Here is a 25,241-nt window from a genome sequence, read left to right as displayed (position 1 = left end):
ACAAGGCCACTTTAAAATGTGCAGTTTTGCCACAACACTATGCCACAGATGTCTCAAATTGAGGGAGCAATTGGCATGCTGACTGCAGGAATGTCCACCAGGGCTTTTGCCAGATCATTTCATATTAATTTCTCTACCATAAGCCACCTCCAACATTAATTTAGAGAATTTGGCAGAATGTCCAACCTGGCCTCACAACCGCAGACTGTGTGTAACCACGCCAGCCCAGGACCTCCACATCCGTCTTCTTCACCTGTGGGATCGTCAGAAGGGGGAGGTGTATTTCTGTCTGTAATAAATCCCTTTTGTGGGGAAAAAAATACTAATTCTGATTGGCTGGGCCTGGATCCCCAGAGGGTCGGCCTGGCCTCCAAATGGACGGGCCTATGCCCTCCTAGGCCCACCCATGTCTGCACCCCTGCCCAGTCATGTGAAATCCATAGATTAGGGACTAATTAATGCATTTCAATTTAATGATTTCCTTGTAAGAACTGTAACTCAACAAAATCTTTGAAATTGTTGCATGTTGCGTTTATATTTTTGTTCGGTAGATTTCTTTGCATTTAATCCTATATCTGAAATCCAGATAACTTGGAAAAACTGGGCCCTGGAGACTGAAACTGAATGGTTAAATGAATAAAGTAAATTATTTGTTTCAATACGCAGTATCAAATTGGTTTTAAGTTGCATGAAATGGCCACGCTACATTATCAAACTCAGTTGTTTTGGTGAGATTAGACTGGTCTCCTCAGTGAATAGCAGGTCTCTTCCCTGGATGCACCGTACCATAATAGACAGTGTAAACAGATCGGCCAAGGCACAGATACGCAGAGGACATGCCTTAAATCGAGAGGTAATGCATTTCAGGTGCCATTTCAACGTAAAATAAAACAAGTATTTTTTTAATTTAGCAGTTCATTCAATTATGACGTGCCAGATATGAGCCACAGGAAAACCTTTAAAAGTCTTGACCTTGTGGTAATTGAGAGCCGAGCTGAACCTCCCTATGAGCACAAGGTATCAGAAAGACATTTTTAGTTGAAAAAACATCTTTCAAACAATTTTGCTCACTGGGATTGTCTAATGTACAGTACTGTAGTTGTAAGCACAGTAAATCATTTTACCCTTCTAAACAACAACAACCCATAACATTAAATTGTGTAGCACAGAGAGATTTAATTGTATCGAGTGGAAAGCTGATATTGTATACAGACGAGAGAAGGAATATACAGTTTAAGTCAAAAGTTTACATACACCTTAGCAAATACATTTAAACTCAGTTTCTCACAATTCCTGAAATTTAATCAGAGTACAAATTCCCTGTCTTAGGTCAGTTAGGGTCACCACTTTACTTTAAGAATGTGAAATGTCAGAATAATAGTAGAGAATGATTTATTTCAGCTTTTATTTCTTTCATCACATTCCCAGTGGGTCAGAAGTTTACATGCTACCAAATACGAATTGAGTGTATTGCCTTTAAAATTGTTTAACTTGGGTCAAACATTTCAGGTAGCCTTCTACAAGCTTCCCACAATAATTTGGGTGAATTTTGTCCCATTCCTCCTGACAGAACTGGAGTAACTGAGTCAGGTCTGTAGGCCTCCTTGCTCGCACACACTTTTTCAGTTCTGCCCACAAATGCTCTATAGGTTTGAGGTCAGGGCTTTGTGATGGTCACTCCAAAAGCTTGACTTTGTTGTCCATAAGCCATTTTGCCACAACTTTGGAAGTATGCTTGGGGTCATTGTCCATTTGGAAGACCCATTTGCGACCAAGCTTTAAAACTTCCTGACTGATGTCTTGAGATGTTGCTTCAATATATCCACATAATTTTCCTACCTCATGAATCCATCTATTTTGTGAAGCGCACCAGCCCCTCCTGCAGCAAAGCACCCCAACAACATGATGCTGCCACCCCCATGCTTCACGGTTGGGATGGTGTTCTTCGGCTTGCAAGCCACCCCCTTTTTCTTCCAAACAAATGATGGTCATTATGGCCAAACAGTTCTATTTTTGTTTCATTAGACCAGAGGACATTTCTCCAAAAAGTACGATCTTTGTCCCCATGTGCACTTGCAAACCGTAGTCTGGCTTTCTATGGCAGTTTTGGAGCAGTGGCTTCTTCCTTGCTGAGCGGCCTTTAAGGTTATGTCGATATAGGACTCATTTTACTGTGGATATAGATACTTTTGTACCCGTTTCCTCCAGCATCTTCACAAGGTGCTTTTCTGTTGTTCTGGGATGGATTTGCACTTTTCTCACCAAAGTACGTTCATCTCTAGGAGACCGAACGAGTCTCCTCCCTGAGCGGTATGATGGCTGCATGGTCCTATGGTGTTTATACTTGCGTACTATCGTTTGTACAGATGAACGTGGTACCTTCAGGCATTTGGAAATTTCTCCCAAGGATGAACCAGACTTGTGGAGGTCTAGAATTTCTTTTCTGAAGTCTTGGATGATTTCTTTTGATTTTCCCATGATGTCAAGCAAAGAGGCACTGGGTTTGAAGATAGGCTAATTGACATAATTTGAGTCAATTGGAGGTGTACCTGTGGATGTATTTCAAGGCCTATCAGAAGCTTCTTAAGCTACGACATAATTTTCTGGACTCTTCCAAGCTGTTTAAAAGGCACAGTCAACTTTGTATATGTAAACTTCTGACCAACTGGAATTGTGATAGTGATTTATAAGTGAAATAATATGTCTGTAAAAAAATTGTTGGAAAAATGACTTGTGTCATGTACAAAAGTAAAGGTCCTAACCGACTTGCAAAAACTAGTTTAAGAAATTTGTGGAGTGGTTGAAAAACGAGTTAATGACTCCAACCTAAGTGTATGTAAACTTCCAACTTCCACTGTATCTGCAGTGACAGTCTGTGTCCCTGAGCAGCCTTTGCACATCATCAGTTCACTCATTAGTTGAAAGAGTAGCACTTACATGTCTTTGTTATTGTCTGCCTCATTGCCTGCATCCGTAATGGGTCTGCGACCAAACGACCACTCCTCATCACTGTCAAACGCTCCCTGAAACACTTCTGCGAGCAGGCCTTTCTAATCGACCTAGCCAGGGTATCCTGGAATGACACTGACCTCATCCCGTCAGTAGAAGATGCCTGGCTATTCTTTAAAAGTGCCTTCATCACCATCTTAAATAAGCATGCCCCTCTCAATAAAAAAAAACTAGGAATAGATAAAGTCCTTGGTTCACTTCAGACCTGTCTGCCCTTGACCAGCACATAAACATCCTGTGATGTTCTGCATTAGCGTCGAATAGCCCCCGTGATATGCAACTTTTCAGGGAAGTTAGGAACAAATATACACAGGCAGTTAGCTTTTCTAAGGCAAGCTTTTTCAAACAGAAATTTGCATCCTGTAGAACTAACTCAAAAAAGTTCTGGGACACTGTAAAGTCCATGGAGAATAAGAACACCTCCTCCCAGCTGCCCACTGCTCCGAGGCTAGGAAACACTGTCACCACCGATAAATCCACTATAATTGAGAATTTCAATAAGCATTTCTCTACGACTGGCCATGCTTTCTCTACGACTGGCCATGCTTTCCATATGGCTACCCCTACCCCGGTCAACTACCCGGCATCCTCCACAGCAACCTGCCAAAGCCCCCACCATTTCATTGACTTAAATGTAAATGTAAATTTCTCCTTTACCCAAATCCAGATAGCTGATGTTCTAAAAGAGCTGCAAAATCTGGACCCCTACAAATCAGCCGGGCTAGACAATCTGGATGCTCTCTTTCTAAAGTTATCTGCCGAAATTGTTGCAACCCCCATTACTAGCCTGTTCAACCTCTTTCGTATTGTCTGAGATTCCCAAAGATTGGAAAGCTGCCGCGGTCATCCCCCTCTTCAAAGGGGGTGACAGTAGATTACTGACCATTTCGAATCCCACCATACCTTCTCCGCTATACAATCTGGTTTCAGAGCTGGTCATGGGTGCACCTCAGCCACGCTCAAGGTTCTAAACGACATCATAACCGCCATCGATAAGAGACATTACTGTGCAGCCGTATTCATCGACCTGGCCAAAGCTTTCGACTCTGTCAATCACAACATTCTTATTGGCAGACTCGACAGCCTTGGTTTCTCAAAGGATTGCCTCGCCTGGTTTACCAACTACTTCTCTGATAGAGTTCAGTGTGTCAAATCGGAGGGCCTGTTGTCCGGACCTCTGACAGTCTATGGGTGTGCCACAGGGTTCAATTCTTGGACCGACTCTCTTCTCTGTATACATCAATGATGTTGCTCTTGCTGCTGGTGACTCTCTGATCCACCTCTACGCAGACGACACCCTTCTGTATACTTCTGGCCCCTCCTTGGACACTGGGTTAACTAACCTTCAGACGAGCTTCAATGCCATACAACTCTCCTTCCATGGCCTCCAACTGCTCTTAAACGCAAGTAAAACTAAATGCATGCTATTCAATCGATCACTGCCCGCACCTGCTCGCCCGTCCAGCATCACTACTCTGGACGGCTCGGACTTAGAATACGTGGACAACTACAAATACCTGGGTGTCTGGTTAAACTGTAAACTCTCCTTCCAGACTCACATTAAGCATCTCCAATCCAAAATTAAATCTAGAATTGGCTTCCTATATCGCAACAAAGCATCCTTCACTCATGCTGCCAAACATACCCTCGTAAAACTGACCATCCTACTGATCCTCGACTTCAGTGATGTCATCTATAAAATAGCCTCTAACACTCTACTCAACAAACTGGATGCAGTCTATCACAGTGCCATCTGTTTTGTCACCAAAGCCCCATACACTACCCACCATTGCGACCTGTACGCTCTCATTGGTTGGCCCCTCGCTTCATACTCGTCGCCAAACCCACTGGCTACAGGTTATCTACAAGTCTCTGCTAGGTAAAGCCCCACCTTATCTCAGCTCACTGGTCACCATAGCAGCACACTCCAGCAGGTATATCTCACTGGTCACCCCCAAAGCCAATTCCTCCTTTGGTCGTCTTTCCTTCCAGTTCTCTGCTGCCCATGACTGGAACGAATTGCAAAAATCTCTGAAGCTGGAGACTCACATCTCCCTCACTAGCTTTAAGCACCAGCTGTCAGAGCATCTTACAGATCACTGCACCTGTACATAGCCCATCTGTAAACAGCCCATGTATCTACCCATCTCATCCCCATACTGGTATTTATTTAGCACCTTTGCACCCCAGTAGCTCTACCTGCACATTCATCTTCTGCCGATCTACCATTCCAGTGTTTAATTGCTATATTGTAATTACTTCGCCACCATATTTATTGCCTTAAATCCCTTATCTTACCTCATTTGCACTCACTGTATTATACTTTTTGTTTTCTTTTGTTCTACTGTATTATTGACTGTATGTTTTGTTTATTCCATGTGTAACTGTGTTGTTGAATGGTGTCAAATTGCTACGCTTTATCTTGGCCAGGTCGCAGTTGCAAATGAGAACTTGTTCTCAACTAGCCTACCTAGTTAAATAAAGGTGAAATAAAAAAAAATGTAATCTACTTTGGCATGTGTAAGCACGGGCAGACTTACCATTAGGCAGAACTGGAAATTATCTCAGGCCTTCCATCATCAAGGGACCTCATGAGCTGGGCTCTGTCTCAATCCACCACATCTTGCCACTATCGGCCTTCTGCACCTGCAGTGGAAGATGTCTGAGCACAGCGGTTTTTCTCAGACCAGGAGGCATCCCGGAAATCGTTATTCTCACGAAAATGTTTGTAGTGTCAGAGTATACTAATATGACCCCTCTATGGAAATGAGACTCACGAACACAATGTTCTCAGTTTTGCTCCTTCCCGACAAGCGTCACAATACTCTTCTGAAGGTAACCCGGTACCGGCTGAATAGGGCATTTCCATGTAAAAGATATACGCAAAAACAAAACAGCCACGCTAAAAACAGACACTTCAAAACGTACTTCATTTTGATTACATATTTTACTATCCGTTTTTCCATGTATGAATCATATGTTATTCAATGCATTTCTATGGGCTAATAGCAGTAAGGCCAAATTCAATGTTTCATCAAATACATTTTGTGTGTATATACAAAATATATATAACACAAGTGAAGAAATCCAAGGGGGGTGTAGACTATCTATAGGCACTGTATCTGATTCGGTCTGGCAAAAAAGTATTATGGCATGTCCTACTCTTTTTGTCCAGACAGCGTCAGCTACATATAGTAAGACAGAGGGGCACGGTTTCACTCGTTCGGCTGCTTTCCCAGGTGAGATAGTTGAAGCCACTTGTGAATTGAAGGAAAGTTGGCGGGTACACTGTTCCGATGCTGGAATTATTTTTGGGATGAATGTGCGAAGGTACTCCGACATTGCTCATCCAAATATTTCTATACTTCTTAATTCCATTTTTAGATTTGTGCATCTTTAGATATTACTGCAGTGTTGGAGCTAGGAACACAAGCATTTAGCTAAGCCCGCAATAACGTCTGCTAAACATGTGTATGCGACTAATAACATTTGATTTGAGGTAACCTACTTCTTGAAGTGATTTGTTTGACAATCAGATGAAGACCATGAACCAGTCATGAGGTTATGTTCATGGCACATTAAAAGAAAATGTTTAGTGAAATCACATACTTACTAGAAATCCCATTCACTTCTTAGCAGGGGGTGGTGGGGGCTCAAACTGGCCTCCAAAAACTGCCTGACGCCTCCAAATCACTATGTCCGCTCCTGTGTAGAAGACTTACTGACTGATTTGGGTTAGACTATGAGTGAGGCGGTGCTTGGCCACTCGCTGGCAATGAGGATGTAGTGACAGACAGAACTTAATGTCAGCTCTAATAAGGATGGCACTGCATTTAGAGTGGTTAAAAAACATCATTAGCATCTGTCACTAGTAGCATTATTTAGTCACTGAATAAAGAGTCTTGCACGGTCTCCTGGTGCTCCAGATGTTCAGGATTGGCTTTAGCACAAGTACTGCATGGTACTGCTGGCTGCTGTTGTTGGAACTGCACCAAACTTAAAATCTCTGAAGTGTCTGTTTTCTGGGGACTGTGAAAGGAGAGGCTACCTACTGTATCCATCGCCAACTTCATGGAGTGCCTTTTCGCCATCTAGTGGCCAAAAGCTGACAGAACTTCCACTGTAAATACACTTCCATGTAGCTAACAAAGGTCAGCTATCGCTTTCCCATAAACCAAATTACAATGAACTCCGCTACATACACTGAGTGTACAAAACAACGCCTTCCTAATAGTGAGTTGCACCCCCTTTTGCCCTCAGAACAACATCAATTCATTGGGGCATGGACTCCACAAGGTGTCGAAAGTGTTGCACAGGAATGCTGGCCCATGTTGACTCCAATGCTTCCCACAGTTGTCTGGATGTCCTTTGAGTGGTGGACCATTCTTGATACACACAGGAAACTGAAAAACCAAGCAGCGTTGCACAAACCGGTGTGCCTGGCATCTACTACCATACCCCGTTCAAAGGCACTTCAAATCTTTGTCTTGCCAATTCACCCTCAATGGCACACATACACAATCAATGTCTCAAGGGTTAAAAATCCTTCTTTAACCTGTCTCCTCCCCTTCATCTACATTGAAGTGGATTTAACAAGTGACATCAATAAGGGATCATAGTTTTCACATGGTCAGTCTGACTCATGGAAAGAGCAGGTGTTCATAATGTACATCTCATAAGACAAAAATATTCAAAACTAAAAAAGCATCAATAAATTATGAAAAAATGTCTGACCATGGCACAAAAGAAATCAGTCTTTGCTAAGAAATTTTAAACTGAACAGTGATATTTCCATTTAGATTTAATTTTAATAAAAATGAATTACATACAATAAAATATCCAGTGGTAACATTTAAGAGACAATTTTTAAAAAGTTAATAAAAAAATTAATTTAAAAAAATCAGAACTCAGAAGAATTATTATTATTTTTAAATATATATATTTTTCTGAAAATACGTATTTATTTTCAATAAGAGTGAGGTGAATTAAGACTGGCACAATGTGTGATTATGATGTTTGGACTGTATGGACCATATTGCCAGCAGAGGGGATTCAAGTTCACAACTGGCATCTGCGTGTAACCCAGTCCAAAAACACCCGCTAGCCTCTACCACCTAGGCTTGTGTGTAGATCTAAAGGAAAATGTATAGGTATTAGCAGTGCAGTAAAAACTCCTTTCAGATTTTGATTAAGTTCCTAGGAGGTTAGGGATAGGGGCTGTTTCTGGACCGTGCCCATGTGTGTACAGTATGTGTGTCAGGAGTGAGGGTGTAAGTACATGATAGCCCCCGAATCCTCTAGTTGTTTTAAGGCTTCTGCTTCATGGGTAAGGTCGTGGTAGGAATCCTGAAACAGAACGAAAGCAAATCACTTATTTTGCCAGATTTTTTTTTGAAAACATACACACAAGTGCACTAAAAAATATACTACCATGGCGTAGAACATTTAGTGTTCATCCCTGACATGGGAGTTGAGTAAAATCCCATGTACACTCACCTTCATGGATTTCATAGTGTTCATCCCTGACATGGGAGTTGAGTAAAATCCCATGTACACTCACCTTCATGGATTTCATAGTGTCATATCCATAGTAGTGTATAGGATACTTCTGGTTTTTGGATGCTGGATATCCAAACCCAGCTATGTGCACCACGTCACAGTAGTTGAGTGCCACAAACACGGCTAGGATCCCTGTGGTGGGGTGTACTGGTTTCTGTAGGAGTGAGAACCAAAACCAATGACAACTATGGTATGGTAACAGACATGTAGTATCGTGTTTGACACTAGGGGGTAGCAGGGACCTGTAAAAACTCATGAGTCCTCTAGTTCTGCACTTCTAGTACATTAGTTGGCATCACTGGTATATTACAGAGCAGTTTGCCCTTTCCTTAATGTGTACTGGGACAAAGGGAGATGGTATTATTACTTTTGTCTCCAGAACAATTTGAGGGGTGTCCCTGGTTTGATTCAGCTCTTGCGGACTTAAATGATTACTAATCTATTGTGTTATTAACTGTAAGTTTGTAACTCTGTGTTTGTGTCGCACTGCATTGCTTTATCTTTGCCAGGTCGCAGTTGTAAATGAGAACTTGTTCTCAACTGGCCTACCTGGTTAAATAAAAAAGGTGACATTTTTTAAATTGTATTAAATGATTACTAATGTTCACAGGGGAATTGTTTCCACATGACAGCTGTGAGGGAGTATAAATTTCCCATTTCCAAATGGTGCACTGTGTTCACTTTCCAATAGCCTTTCCTAATCTGTCCTTGGGGAGAGTGGGATAAATTGAGCCATTGTTTACACTCAGCATCACTCCCAACAAGGGAAACTCTTTCTAACAAAGATATTTTCATAGATTTCATATGTTGTGTATCCCTGGAACTAATCAGAATTCATGTAAACATTAGTTTTGAAAAAAGTGGGACAGGGTAAGTCACCTACACATTTCTGTACTGAATGTAATATTACCACTACCTTTTTAAACCATGTCTATCTTTATTTCCCAAACGCAATTCAACACAATCACTTTTTGTCTTTTAACACAGGCTTAACACCGAATGAAAACCTTGTACTTAAAAAAATAAAAATAAACTTTCAACATAGGCCAGACCCTTTTGTTACCTCATATCCCAGCAATAATGCCTTGCATTACACCTGGGAAGGAAACACTTTGCTCAACTTGCCATTAGAGCAACCATTTGCTAAACTTAAGGCAAATATTTTGACTATATTAACCCACAAAGCTACAATAACACACTTTCATGCTAGGTTAAGGAGCTCATATTGAAGCGTAAAGACCAACTCATGTATAAAACAGTCTTAAAAGTATCTAAGTGGTAAGTAGTTGGACCTAACTTTTACCATGTGGTTTCTTCTTCCTAAGTATTTGGTCAAATTATAAATTGTTTCCTAGAAACAAGGGTGGCTCAACCCCACTCTCCCATGTAATCATTACCCTTGGTTTACTCAACTACCCACCATTTCCAAGAAAGCTTCTTGTTCAGGTACTTTACTCCACCCTACTGCTTTCCCAATTCCTTCCAATAGACCCCTACTGAGGGTCTGCAGTATAAATCAGCCAAATAAAATGAAAATAAAACAAGACACAAACCTTCAAAATGGCAGACCGAGCCAATACTGGGTGCAGGACCCTTTCTAAAGTAAATGTCTGTGTAAGAGGCACTTTTTAAACATCAATATTGTGACACAGGAATAAAACTTCCATTCTGCTCCTCCTATCAGTAACATGCATTCGATCGCTTTCCCCTGTTCGAGGCGAGACGCATCCTTTTTCCACGCAGTAAACTGACGTATCTGTCAGAGCGTGGCCCGCAAGGCTTTATGAGCATGCGGTCTGGGGTGGACATCCAACCCCAAGGAGAGAGAAATTGGACAGGACCAGTCAAGTTCTCAAACCCCTACTTCTCTTCATCACACTGTTGGGTACATTCCTCCAAACCAGGTTCCCAATGAGCCTGGCTGGGCTGGGTGCATTAGCCTAATGTGGTCGGTCAACGAGCACTCCAACTTCTGTAGTGCGTCGCATAGTTTGGACGTGGGCCCATGGAGCCTTGGTGAGAGGGGGTGAATATTGTCACTGCTGTTCCCCAGCCAGACCAGAGTGGTGGGAGTGGGATCTTTGTTTTGGAAAGGGTTGGGAGAGGCATTGGGGACTGTGACTGGCAGGGGCATTAGTTAGCCCTCTAGCCCTCAGCTCAGTCAGCCTCTATTGTAACCAGGGGGACTGCCTGCTGCTGCCTTCTCACAGGGCATGTGGATGACTGCCAACATGGCACCCATGGGGCGGGGTGAGAGAGGCATAGGGGCTGTGGGTCTGCGGTCAGCTCCTCTTAGCCTCCTGCTGGCTGACGGGGCACACACAGGCTCCTCTGATCAGGAAAGAGACAGGGCAGAGGAGAGAGTGGGGAAAGGGGTCAGGGCCAAGTGCTCGGAGTAGCCAATAGGGCCACGCAGATGGAGGGCTACTGTCGGACTGATCGCCTGCAGTACCCCTTCTTTACCACTGTTACCTTGGCTCAATGTTGTTTCAGCAGTCCAAAGGGTGCACAGCTTAGGGGCTCGCTGGGAGAACAAACTAAACCTGGCTTTGTTCCATCTCAAAGACATCTCCACCATGCACTGAACAGGCTCTCTTGGCAGATGGACCTCTTGGCCAATGAAAACATAATTCCACATTAGTTATAGTTCAAATCAATGTATCATGTATTTCAAAACCCAGAATTCCTCAGCCAAGCGGAGAATTGTGGTCCAATTTGTGAACAGAAAACAGCTCAATGGCTTACTATTAAAATGTAATCTGTCACAATATTCTATTTCACAATCATTTTTATTGATTCCATTAGTTCTGTTGTTCCATTCTGCATATGTTCCACTGATATTTTCTGTTTTTCTTGCTCTTCCATTTCTGGGTAATCAGTAGAGCGTTTAAAACTGACCTTCTCCTTTCCAAACTGTAGCTGGTAGAAATGCTTACAGACAGCACAGAACACTGGCCCCTGTTCAACAACCAATTATTTTTAAGGATGTACTGCGAGGCCTAAAAAAACATCAAGGCCTTATCTTTTAATGACGTTGATGAAATGTCAAGAGGAGCAAAATGTTCATTTGTGCACTTATGTGGTACAAACACCACTCTTGACCTCAAGTCAAAAAGCCTGTTAGCTAAATAATATTCCTTTTTAAGTGCTGTAGCTAATCAAATATTGCACTTTTGAGTACTGCAGTCTTTCAAGATTTTTGATAGAGCTTAAGTCCACTTCACAGATTTATTTCTGCCCATATCCTGGTTCCCAAAGTAGATAGGAATAAACGGAGCTGGTCCCTTACCTGTTTTCTCTTTGGGTGAAGGGGGATTTGTAGCAGACTGCTGGCCGTCCCATGCAGGAAGTGAGGGTCCAGTACCCGGATGCGACTGGTACTGCCTAGCCAGATCTGTGGAGGGGGCTTCCAGAAACCCTTCCTCACCTGGCACACACACACACGTTGATTAGCGAGTGCACACACACAGAGCCTATGTCTACACAATTGAGGCCCTGTTTTAGTCTCATTCTACTCAGTTTCTCAGGGCAACCTAGTCGATTTGTAAATGAGGGGATAATGACCCTATTCCTAATCATGCTAAGAGCGACCATAGCAGCCTGAGCTAAACCAGAGAGTGGGGGTGTTGGGGCTGCTGAGACCACAGTTAAAATGTTCAAGTAGGTTTGGCAAGGCTGCCATCGATTCTGCATATTTTGTCACTGCATGGCTGGATGGCAAGTACCAGGGAAGCAGATAAAACGGAGGTGTGTGCACCCACACATCCAGTACCCTCTTCTCGTCGTACAGGATCTCCTTGAGCCAGCGGAGGTCCTGCTGTTTGAAAGGCACTAGGACCATGAGGGTGTCGGGGTCATTGTGCATGCTGGGGTTGTAGGAGGCCGACTCAGGGTAGAAGAGACGCATAGTGGTCTTGTTCCCCACGTCGTCCTCATAACCTCTGACGGGGGCGTCATTTAGCCTGCACAGGAATACAGAAAGAGAAACCTTAGCCATTCCCTTCTATAAAAATAGTCATTAAACAGAGTAGTAGTTTAAAAGCATTGCGTGTACTACATTTGACTAAAAAAAGCCATACAAAAAACACAAGATTGCCATGTAACAGTGCAACTCTGGACAAAAATAAATTAACTTAATAACTTTAAGTTTAGAGATGTTCTACCCTCCCTCTAATGTAACAGAATTAACTCCACATTTCACCACCATGTATCAAAACAAGAATGGAGGTAGGAGAACGCTTTGTAGGAGAGCAGAAGAACAAATGTCAATGAACTCGATTTCCTCGGCCTGTGAGATTAGCGTCTGAGAATGGGAGATGTGAGAACTGAGCTGAACAGAACAGAGCAGAGTGCATTGTGCCTGGATATCAAATCAATCAAATCAAATTTTATTTGTCACATACACATGGTTAGCAGATGTTAATGCGAGTGTAGCGAAATGCTTGTGCTTCTAGTTCCGACAATGCAGTAATAACCAACAAGTAATCTAGCTAACAATTCCAAAACTACTACCTTATAGACACAAGTGTAAGGGGATAAGAATATGTACATAAAGATATATGAGTGAGTGATGGTACAGAGCGGCATAGCCAAGATACAGTAGATGGTATTGAGTGCAGTATATACATATGAGATGAGTATGTAAACAAAGTGGCATAGTTAAAGTGGCTAGTGATACATGTATTACATAAAGATGCAGTAGATGATATAGAGTACAGTATATACATATACATATGAGATGAATAATGTAGGGTATGTAAACATTATATTAGGTAGCATTGTTTAAAGTGGCTAGTGATATATTTTACATCATTTCCCATCAATTCCCATTATTAAAGTGGCTGGAGTTGAGTCAGTGTGTTGGCAGCAGCCACTCAATGTTAGTGGTGGCTGTTTAACAGTCTGATGGCCTTGAGATAGAAGCTGTTTTTCAGTCTCTCGGTCCCATCTTTGATGCACCTGTACTGACCTCGCCTTCTGGATGATAGCGGGGTGAACAGGCAGTGGCTCGGGTGGTTGTTGTCCTTGATGATCTTTATGGCCTTCCTGTGACATCGGGTGGTGTAGGTGTCCTGGAGGGCAGGTAGTTTGCCCCCGGTGATGCGTTGTGCAGACCTCACTACCCTCTGGAGAGCCTTACGGTTGTGGGCAGAGCAGTTGCCGTACCAGGCGGTGATACAGCCCGACAGAATGCTCTCGATTGTGCATCTGTAGAAGTTTGTGAGTGCTTTTGGTGACAAGCCGAATTTCTTCAGCCTCCTGAGGTTGAAGAGGCGGTGCTGCGCCTTCTTCACGATGCTGTCTGTGTGGGTGGACCAATTCAGATTGTCTGTGATGTGTACGCCGAGGAACTTAAAACTTACTACCCTCTCCACTACTGTTCCATCAATGTGGATAGGGGGGGTGTTCCCTCTGCTGTTTCCTGAAGTCCACAATCATCTCCTTAGTTTTGTTGACGTTGAGTGTGAGGTTATTTTCCTGACACCACACTCCAAGGGCCCTCACCTCCTCCCTGTAGGCCGTCTCGTCGTTGTTGGTAATCAAGCCTACCACTGTTGTGTCGTCCGCAAACTTGATGATTGAGTTGGAGGCGTGCGTGGCCACGCAGTCGTGGGTGAACAGGGAGTACAGGAGAGGGCTCAGAACGCACCCTTGTGGGGCCCCAGTGTTGAGGATCAGCGGGGTGGAAATGTTGTTGCCTACCCTCACCAACTGGGGGCAGCCCGTCAGGAAGTCCAGTACCCAGTTGCACAGGGCGGGGGTCGAGACCCAGGGTCTCGAGCTTGATGACGAGTTTGGAGGGCACTATGGTGTTAAATGCCGAGCTGTAGTCGATGAACAGCATTCTCACATAGGTATTCCTCTTGTCCAGATGGGTTAGGGCAGTGTGCAGTGTGGTTGAGATTGCATCGTCTGTGGACCTATTTGGGCGGTAAGCAAATTGGAGTGGGTCTAGGGTGTCAGGTAGGGTGGAGGTGATATAGTCCTTGACTAGTCTCTCAAAGCACTTCATGATGACGGAAGTGAGTGCTACGGGGCGGTAGTCGTTTAGCTCAGTTACCTTAGCTTTCTTGGGAACAGGAACAATGGTGGCCCTCTTGAAGCATGTGGGAACAACAGACTGGGATAGGGATTGATTGAATATGTCCGTAAACACACCAGCCAGCTGGTCTGCGCATGCTCTGAGGGCGCGGCCGGGGATGCCGTCTGGGCCTGCAGCCTTGCGAGGGTTGACACGTTTAAATGTTTTCCTCACGTCGGCTGCAGTGAAGGAGAGTCCGCATGACCTAACGCTGGATATTACTTAACCCTAACCCTCAATATGACTCGGCAAAATTGTCTGGGCTGTTGGCAAGAGGCTTATACAAAACTCAAAATGCCTGTATTCAGTCAAAGGCTATAAATGAGATTTGGAGAGGGCACTTGGGTATTTTTCTTGCTGGGTAGACCAAATCCACCTTTTAAAGAGACAGAGTTAACCCAACAGTATAGTGGTTACACAGAGAAAGGCATTAAAGCAAGGTCACCAGTCTGAGCTGGCCATTATGGTACAGCCACATTGACTGCATTGCGCTTTCGCGGGCAATACGAATTAGATTATCCCTTGAGGACTACGCACCATAGAAAATCTGTTTGTTTTTTACTGGAATTGCTGGAAAAGGCCATTGAGGATATGGCTAAACACTATTGCAGCTACAGACTGTACTCTGAGCCATATTACAATATGAAATTATATGGCTCGACTGTACGGCATTATATTGCACTCTATATAATGATATTGATTAGGAATAACACTAATTGGCAGGAACATCATTGGGTCAATAAGGAAATAGTCCATCAAACGTAGTGCATCAGATAGATATGATAAATTAAACAGAAGTGGTGAGTTGTAGCAACAGTTCAATAGAAGAGAGAGGGAGGATGGACTTAATGACAATCGTGTGGTAGAAAAAAGGATGGAACCATTAGGCTTTATACTTACCGGATCACCACGTCGTACTCGTTGATGATGCCGCCCAAGGAGCTGTTTTTAATGGCAAACCCATTTCCTATGACTGCACACGTTCTGCAGTCTAGACTGCGGACATAAAACAAAATCAAATTATTACAATCCATTTACTTTAGTGTTGCCGTTTCCATCATTTTAAAGTTCAAGGACACTTTGAGGGGTGACTAACTGCACACTACAGTAGAACTACTGGACCATTTCCAGAACTGCCATTGTAATAGTGACTGGTCACTGCTTGGGTTGACATTTGGCATTCTTGCTTGAAATTAAGTCAATGAACTAAGGCAGCTTCCCTGTGGCACATTTGTCCACCCATTATAAACACACAGACACACACACCACAGGGATGATTTGAGTCATTATGTTAGCACAACATTTACACTACATTTAGGAGACACACACCAACATATATTGCTCTCAGACACATATCAGCTATCGGTGGTTCTTTGTGACCGTAACAATTATTGTAAGAAATAAAGTGGTTGATACGGCACACAAGAGGTTAACAACCTTGCTAATATGGCTAAGACTCACTCATCACATTACCTATCAATGCTGGCCGGCATTTTGTAATTGGCAATAATGGCTAAAACCTTCAGCAGCAGCAACTCTGGAAAAGAGAGAGGGATTAAACAAGGTGTGATCACTTGGACTGATTGTAGATGCTGATAAATGTGTCGTAAACTCAACGCACGTCACACACACGTTATCTGGAAAGGGAGCATAAACCTAGTGGACATTGACTCCATAATGATTCTCACAATCAAATTACTCTTAGTAAGCTAATAGTGTGTAGAGCATTAATATTTTTAGCTTTTTATTTAGTTTTGCCATTTTCTTTTTACATGTAGAAAACAATAAAAATAAATGCATACAAAGAGGACCCCCCTAGTCCCCATCCAACCTCCCGCATCCCTCCCACCCAGCAACTGAGGTTGCTTATCAGTCCCCCTCCCTCCTATCCATCCTCTGATTCCCCCTGTACCAACCCTTCCCCATGGGCCTGAAAGCATAGAAAGTAACAAAAGTCTAAATAAATACAGTATATAAATTGGTGTGAATGTGTGGAGATTTAGCAGAGCTTGTTCTTTACAGAGTCAAAGACTCAATTGTTCCTTGACTAGCACCATTCAGCCTATCTGTCAATAATTCTAAAAGTAATAACTTCTAATAGTATAGAGAGTTTGGTGGTTGCCATCTTAGAGCCAACATTTTTTTTTTCACAGCAGTGCTGCCTGCCAGCAGTCATCTTCTCTGACTGATCGAGAGATTCATGGAGCTATCACTGTCCGTAACATAGATGCAAAGCATTGAATATTTAAATTCATGCACTTCAAAATAAATTGTGTAACTTCATCCCAGAAGCATTTAACTGCTGGGCACTCCCACATCATATGAAGGAATGGTTGTAGTTGGGAGTTGGGGGCAATTTCATCGTAAAACATTTCCTTGGTGTTAAATACATTCTGTGAACAAACTTAAAAATGTATAAATTGATGGATTGGATTACGGGATGCCAAAGTCATATTTTTCTATATTCGGTTCCAGTGGTTCAAATTCAATTAGATCTGTGGACCATAGATTAATGGCTAGCTCAGAATTTGATTTTCAAAAGATGTTTATATATTATACTGATCTGGGCTTCTGAAAGAACTGATAATGTATTTATAAATCCCATCATTGGATGTTTCGGTAGTTGGGTTTCCCAAGGGACTACATTGAGCATTGGCCTAAATTGTAAATTTAGAAAAAATGAGTTACCTGGTAATGTGATCTTTCAAATCTTGGAATGTTCTCAAATCATTAGTGTCCACGATAACAGCAAGGGTACGGATTCCACATGTGGACCATTGGGGCGGATGAAAAAGGCCACCTCCAGATTGCAGGGCATTATTGTGAAATATTGGAGTATGGGCATGACATTTTTGAATCCCAGTTACATTGTTTAAACATTTTGCAACAAATAGAAATTGTATGAGCAATAATATGACCAAAGCGTAGTTTACATTGTTTAAGTGATATAAATCAGTGAAGATTTATATCAGGGCCATAGGAGACACCATATTTTTCTCTACTTAGCCAGTAAAATAATAATGTCTAAACAAATTCAAGGTGGAGCAAAATGCTAGAGCTTGGAAATACAATTTAAAGTTTGGTACAAATAGTCCTCCTACCTATTTCCCTCTTTGTAAATGTATTTATTTATCTGGGATTGTTTACATTTTGAAACAAGACTATGGATTTTTATCTAAATAGCTAAAAGGTGGAGCCACGGGAAGCATTGAACTACAGAAATTCAGCCTTGGCAATATATTCATTTTGACAATAGATATGCTGCTGGTTAAAGCAACTGGGATATAATTCCACCTACTGAGGTCAGATTGAATACATCAGTAGATTTGACAGAAATGTGTTATTTCCTCTGATTGACAAATTGCCTGGGAAAGAGGTTCCATGTATAATAAGAATAACAGAGGTGAAATTGGATCACCTTGTCTGCTACTTCTAGTGATTCTGAACAGAACAGATATTGTCTGTTATAACTATGGCTGAGGGATTGGCATATAGTATTTCAATAATATGAATGAAAATGGAGCCAATTCCTATATGTTCCAAAACAGACCAGAGATATGACCATTTTGGTCAATCAAAAGCTTTTTCTGCATCAAGAGATAATACAGCCTATAGTCGGAGGCTATCCGAGGATAAACGCTTTGGTCTGTGTGGCTCAATTTGGGTAAGTCATGAGACGACAACATTGTTGGAAAAAAGTTTAATATCTGTGTTTATCAAAGATTGGGGGCGATAGAGAATACGATGGCATCCTTATTTTTACTTTTTGAAATAAAAGCAAATTTAGAATGAAATGTAATTTCCTAAACATGTTCCATTAAAGGCTTTGTGGGAAAAATTAAAACAAAGCAATTACACAATGAAATGAGAGCACATACCACTGCCTTTAATACCGTAGGGTAATGCAAGAGTGGACTGATTATGTCGCCAGAAGAAATCATCCAGTTTGAAGAAGAGCTGTGTTTGTCTGCTAATGCTGTATTAGAAACAGGGGAGAATAGATTTCACATTAAACACAGAAATACAAAGATATACTGTACAATTCCTACTAAATATTCCACACTGCCAATGGCATGGAGATATACACTGTTGACCTGGCAGTTTAGTTTGTCATTAAACTGAAATGACCTTAATGGCCGTAATTCCTTCTCATTGTTCAATGTAATCAATCCGCATGTCTATTACATGCTGACCACACCGCTTGCATCACATGCAATGCAAAAAAAAAGTACACATACAGTTGATGTCGGAAGATGACATCCACCTTAGCCAAATACATTTAACTCAGTTTCACAATTTCTGACAGTTGATCCTAGTAAAAAAGTCCCTGTCTTAGGTCAGTTAGGATCACCACTTTATTTAAGAATGTGAAATTTCAGAATAATAATAGAGAGAATGATTTATTTAATATTTCATTTTTCATCACATTCCCAGTGGGTCAGAAGTTTACATACACTCAATTAGTATTTGGTAGCATTGCCTTTAAATTTGGTCAAACGTTTCAGGTAGTCTTCCACAAGCTTCCCACAATAAGTCGGTGAATTTTGGCCCATTCCTCCTGACAGAGCTGGAGTAACTGAGTCAGGTCTGTAGGCCTCCTTGCTCGCACACACTGTTTCAGTTCTGCACACAAATATTCTATGGGATTGAGGTCAGGGCTTGAATTTGTTGTCCTTAAGCCAATTTTGCAACAACTTTGTGTCATTTTCCATTTGGAAGAAACATGTGACCAAGCTTTACCTTCCTGACTGATGTCTGGAGATGTTGCTTCAATATATCCCAACATTTTCTTCCCTCCTGCAGCAAAGCACCCCCACATGATGCTGCCACCCCCATGCTTCACGGTTGGGACGGTGTTCTTCGGCTTGTAAGCCTCCGGCTTTTTCCTCCAAACACAACAATGGCAATTATGGTCAAACAGTTCTATTTTTGTTTCGTCAGACCAGAGGACATTTCTCCAAAAAGTACAATCTTTGTCCCCATGTGCAGTTGCAAACTGTAGTCCGGCTTTTTTTATGGCGGTTTTGGAGCAGTGGCTTCTTCCTTGCTGAGCAGCCATTCAGGTTGTGTCAATATAGGACTCGTTGTACTGTGGATATAGATACTTTTGTATCCGTTTCCTCCAGCATCTTCACATGGTGCTTTTCTGTTGTTCTGTGCTTGATTTGCACTTTTGCACCAAAGTACACACATCTCTAGGAGACAGAACGAGTCTCCTTCCTGAGCGGTATGACAGCTGCGTGGTCCCATGGTGTTTATACTTGAGTACTATTGTTTGTACAGATGAACGTACGATCTTCAGGCATTTAGAAATTTCTCCCAAAGATGAACCAGACTTGTGGAGGTCTACAATTTCCTTTCTGAGGTCTTGGCTGATTTCTTTTGATTTCCCATGATGTCAAGCAAAGAGGCACTGAGTTTGAAGGTAGGCCTTGAAATACATACAGGTACACCTCCAATTGACTCAAATAATGTCAATTAGCCTATCAGAAGCTTCCTAAGCCATGACATTACTTCTGGAATTTTGCAAGCTGTATAAAGGCACAGTCAACTTAGTGTATGTAAACATCTGACCCACTGGAATTGTGATACAGTGAATTATATGTGAAATAATCTGTCTGTAAACAATTGTTGGAAAAATTACTTGTATCATGCACAAAGTAGATGTCCTAACCAACTTGCCAAAACTATAGTTTGTTAACTGGTTGAAAAACAAGCTTTAATGACTCCAACCTATGTGTATGTATACTTCTGACTTCAACTGTACATGTTACTCAAACATTGCACCAACACTGCACGTACGCCTCAACGAGCATCTGCGTGGCCATGCGCTAAAATAGAACCCATTTCTATTTGTGACGCTCAACACAATGCAAGTCCGGCCTCTCCCATCTCCTCATTGGTTTTAGGAGCATAAACCCAAGGGGGTGATTGAAAGATGAACTGATGTCCACACTCCAGTTGGTTGTAGTAATGTACCGTAAAGTTGGTTGCCAACCTCCATATAAAGTCCAAAGTAGTAAAGAAGTAGCCTGAAGGAGGAGAGATGACGAGAAAGGAATTTGGTTTACCGTTTTATCTGTGGATTAATTGTCTGAGTAGAGGACCTTGTGCATTTCAGGTAAAATAACAACCCTATGTTTATATCCTATGACAAATTAGCTAGCAACAGCAAGCTATCTAGCTAAATTGACAAATGTTAATGCTTTTCGACCTATCCCTAAATTAATATAATTGGTTTGTTTAGATATTTCAACCTGCGTGTCCTGATTGTGTCTTGTGTGGGGCTACAAAATCATGCGCACGCTGGCGCCCGCATGCGTCTGGTTTGGTCAGCATGTTAGGCAGACAAAATGGTACTCATTATAAGCAAAGCTGATTTCAATACATTTTTTCCCCTCAACACGTAATGTCTACATGATGTCATTCAGCAAGCATGACCCTCCATAAACCATCCTCTGCTAAAAGCTACTTTTGGGCTCCTGATTGGCGCAGCGGTATAAGGCACTACGGCTCAGTGCTAGAGGCTTTACTACAGACACCCTAGTTCGAATCCAGGCTATATCACAACCGGCCTTGATTGGGAGTCCCGTAGAGCGGCGCACAATTGCCCCAGCGTCGTCCGGGTTTGGCAGTCATTGTAAATAAGACATTTGTCCTGAACTGACTTGCCTAGTTAAATAAAGGTTAAAAATAAACATATTTTTACTGCCAAGAAGAACAAAACAATGATATACAGTACTGAAACTCCAAGGAATGGGGTGAGACGAACATCATGCCCACACTAGTAATTAAATGTATGTGAAAACAGTCATGTCTGGCTTAGTCTCCTCATGTTAATTCTCTGGTTGGAATTTAACATGGAGGATTATGTTTTAGACGCTAGCTGTTTACGAGTAAGTAAACAGTCTTTGACTGTTCGTTGTGGAGACATTTATTCCCATGCTGTGCCAGTTGTAGTTGTCAGTGAAAGACTAGGGGACATCTTGGGGGCTTCCAATTAGGAGTGACCTCGTTATTGCCTGATTTGCATGTGTAAAATGACCTGACCATCACTGCCACGCACATGAATCACAATCATTGGCAAACAGTATTGACCATGAGAAAATGGGGGGTTGCTGGGACAGTAAGACACAGATGGGCCATATCACTGTTGCACCCTTGAGCAGGGCACACAAACAGAACAGCTCCAGTACATACCCAATTGAATAAACTGATAATAGCAGAGTAAAAAAAAAAAAAAAATGGGGGACCAGTCAAGTATCCTTGACAAGAGGTACTCAGCAAGCCAGAGGAATACATTTGTCCATTGTCCTCCTGAAAAACATAATTGTGTGAATCGAAAGCTCCTTTAAAAATAGACTTGCTCTTAGAGGTCTGTTTTCAATGATGAGCCATCAGTTTCAACTTTAAACGATTGTTACAGAAAATGTACTTTAATCTTTGGGCTGAAAATTATTTCCTTTCATAATAAAATTGTTCCTACTTGCAACAAAAAAAAATCTGATTTTTACTGGTGACTGGGTGAAAACAGCCCCCAAATGGACAGAGAAGCTGGCACCTGGCATTCCAGTAAAAGCATTAGCATCATCCCCACCCTCCTTGTTTTAAAGATAGACACTCCATTACTCACTTAAAATTGAGGCTCTCCCACTTCTGCTTTAGCCAGCCACCACACAGTGACTTGCTCGGAGTTGGAGGAGACTTGCTGGTGCCTCCATAGCTGAAACACAAGCACATGAATCACCACATTTGGAACAGAAACGTTTTTTTTTAATTTTTTACTCAGCATGTCCAGTGACACTACTTAAAGCTGTGGGTAGATTAGATGCTAGGTGAATGGAATGGTTGTCAACGTGATGTGACTCAGCAGTGGCCTTATTTCAAGGTTTCTCTTTCCTTCAGTAAAGCATAAATGAGTATCTGTGTGATTGGTCTACCTGCCACTCCACAGAGAGGGAGCTTCTAGGCGGTAGACCAGGGCTGAGGGCCGAGCAGCCTTACCTCTGGAGGAAGACATGGGAGCAGTAGTAGGAGACGAAGAACAGAACAATAGCGATCAGTCTAAAGCACCATGCTGGAGAGAGAACCACATGAATAGATTAGAAACCAACATCATGCTTTTCTTGTATAGCCTGTGGTCAAATCCTAGTTTATGACATTGCAAATTGCTGCTAATTATGGCATGAGATCCAATCTGCAGGCAGGCAGGACTGCAAGCAGATTCTAACTTCCTACAGTACAGTATTACTAACTTAACTGGAGTGGAACGGAGGAGTGCTATTAATTGAGCCTTAAAGGAAAAAAAACAGACCCAAGAACTTAGTTCCCATATCAAACAACTCTGCCAAACAAAAGTCCCCTCTACCTCCACAAGAGAAACATCTCAGACCACAACCATTCTCTCATCTGATAGGGCACTATCTGGGCTGGGGAGTGTATCTACATGTATAGGGGATTGGGAGGGAGGGCAGTCCTCCAACTCAAAGACATAATTCCCACACGTTTCTTACAGAAATACAAATGGCTGCTTACTTGAAGGCAAACACGTAGTGCCAAACTAAACACGGTCTCCATCGAGCTGAATCTGCTTTCTGGAACTCCCATTAACTGAGCCAGAGAAACCTTGAAATGGCTTTTCATTTTCAGCACAGCAGCTATAGTCAAACCAAAATGAGCTGGTGTAAATTGCAAAAGCAAGTATCCAGCTCTGAGGGCAAGGCCAATGTGTTTTCTGTCAAAGGAGACAAAATGAGAAGGCCAGATCAAGGCAGCGCCAAGCTGTGTGTTTCTGTATGATGATCATAACACATCCAGGAACATCGGGATTATACATGACAGGCTTGGAATGTGTCTTATAGTATATACACAATGGCTGAATGAATGTGCAAGACAAAGCACAGTATGTGAGAGCTATAACACAAGGATGTTATTGTGCAACACTACATCCACCAAAATCTTGAGCGAATTGAAATGAAACTGTACTGGGCTAGAGTTGTACAAATACTGTAATCCTTTGATAAAAAGAAAAGTAAAGAAAATCCAAGAAGAAAAATTCAATGTACAACTGCCACAAATGAAGAGACAGGGGTTCAATGTGTGATAAAAGTATTTTATGTACAGGTCTTTTAACCGCCCACTGTAGGGAAGCAGTGGGGGAGCTTACTTTTAGCAGTCTTTAGGGACATCTTCATATGCTCCGTCGCTCTCTCATCTCAGTCCTGCGCATGATGTTACCCTGAGGGAGGAGGAACAACATATTAGCACCAAAAACATCTGGCTCAATCGGACAGCAGTGGCGCGAGCCAATTAAAATTAACCAAGCGCCTTAAACGGCACCATAAATGACATCTTTCTCCTTCTGGATGATAAATGAGCAGCTGGAAGTGAGCTGAAACACCAAGGCAATACGTAGACTCTGTGCTCATTGTGAAAAAAGTGGAATTGTCTGCAACCAGTGTCCATCCACCAGAAAGCAGTGTCCAGTAACCAGAAAGCGTGGCAGATCGATGTATAGAGACACACACACACACACACACACACACACACACGAGCGAGAGAGCACGCACCAGACACACACAGAGCCGACACACAGCGAGACAGAGCACCAGAGAGAGAGAGAGACATGCTCAACATGAGTTCCTGATATATTTAATATTTTTTTGTTTTTAGAATGAGATAAACACTAATCAAAAAACAATTCCAGACAAGTGATGAACTCTATTCATTCAGAATAGAAAAAAGTAACTTTGCACCTCAAGTTTAGAAGTTGACTCTAGCTAGCTAGCTACACAACAAAGACCTAGCCAGCAGACTAACAAGCTAGCCAGAAGAAATGAGCTAGAACAAACGTAGCAAGGGGAGTTAATACAACTACATCAAAACGACCAAACTGAGTGAGTAAACCAAAAAGGAGCACGGACTAACTTTAAACATATCTTGTTTTTGTGTGTAAAGATGTCACTTTTTTCTGGTTTTTGAACCAAATTAGAGCTAGCTAGCAACAGCAGCAGACAAACAAATCGGTTGCTATGGCAACTGGGCAGCAGGTCAAAGCAGTAGCAGAGGCCACAGGCACCATGTCCCCACTCACCCTCAGCGCTGAATCCATTCTCTATCCTCCAGAGGAAAAAATTACAATAGCTTTTAAACAGAAACTTCTAAATGGGAGGCCAGAAACCATTTTTCGCAGATCTCTACAAAAACGGTGATGTGAATAATCTCATCTTCCTCACTGACCGGGCAAATGCATGGTGCTCTCACCACCCATCCATAAAGAAAGAGGGAATCTAATGGGTGGAAGCTGAAAATCAAAGAGACAGACAACCCTGACAGCACCATGATAACAATCAACCTCTACAAGACTGAGACTGTCATGGTGCAAGGTAATCTTAGGCTGTTTGAAACAGACTTTCAGACAATTAAGGAGAGAGCGGAGAGAGAGAGCAGGATACCACCAGTGACATGCCCTCCCACAAGACAGAATCCACCAGCACCACCCTCACCCCTATTAAAAGGCACATCCAGCACCTCTTCCCACCATAGTGGAGGACACGCTCCAGGAGGAGAGCGACCCCCTCAGTGCAGAGCA

General features: G+C 42.3%; 1 protein-coding gene across 4 annotated transcripts in view; it reads right to left on the bottom strand.

Moving 5' to 3' along the window:
• Window positions 1–7,797: 7,797 nt before the first annotated feature.
• LOC115136662 (CMP-N-acetylneuraminate-beta-galactosamide-alpha-2,3-sialyltransferase 4-like) overlaps window positions 7,798–25,241 on the bottom strand; it is a 38,589-nt gene continuing 21,145 nt past the window's right edge. For 2 of the 4 annotated variants that reach the window (XM_065024387.1, XM_029672269.2), the window contains 11 exons: window positions 23,817–23,888; window positions 22,655–22,727; window positions 22,284–22,373; window positions 18,529–18,626; window positions 16,124–16,187; window positions 15,551–15,646; window positions 12,341–12,530; window positions 11,858–11,995; window positions 8,570–8,722; window positions 8,288–8,355; window positions 7,798–8,141 (listed from right to left, as the gene is read on the bottom strand). In XM_065024387.1, coding sequence (XP_064880459.1) covers window positions 8,117–8,141; window positions 8,288–8,355; window positions 8,570–8,722; window positions 11,858–11,995; window positions 12,341–12,530; window positions 15,551–15,646; window positions 16,124–16,187; window positions 18,529–18,626; window positions 22,284–22,373; window positions 22,655–22,727; window positions 23,817–23,844 — 1,023 coding nt within the window. In that variant the 5' untranslated portion in view covers window positions 23,845–23,888 and the 3' untranslated portion in view covers window positions 7,798–8,116. Of the gene's footprint in view, window positions 8,356–8,505; window positions 8,723–11,857; window positions 11,996–12,340; window positions 12,531–15,550; window positions 15,647–16,123; window positions 16,188–18,528; window positions 18,627–22,283; window positions 22,374–22,654; window positions 22,728–23,816; window positions 23,889–25,241 lie in introns of all 4 variants that reach the window. The other 2 variants (XM_065024389.1, XM_065024388.1) reach the window with 2 other exon arrangements.

The sequence above is a fragment of the Oncorhynchus nerka genome, linkage group LG11 (genome assembly GCF_034236695.1).
Source record: "Oncorhynchus nerka isolate Pitt River linkage group LG11, Oner_Uvic_2.0, whole genome shotgun sequence".
NCBI lineage: Eukaryota > Metazoa > Chordata > Actinopteri > Salmoniformes > Salmonidae > Oncorhynchus > Oncorhynchus nerka.
Note: the sequence above shows the minus strand (reverse complement) of the source record. Positions and strands in the feature narration are given on the sequence as shown.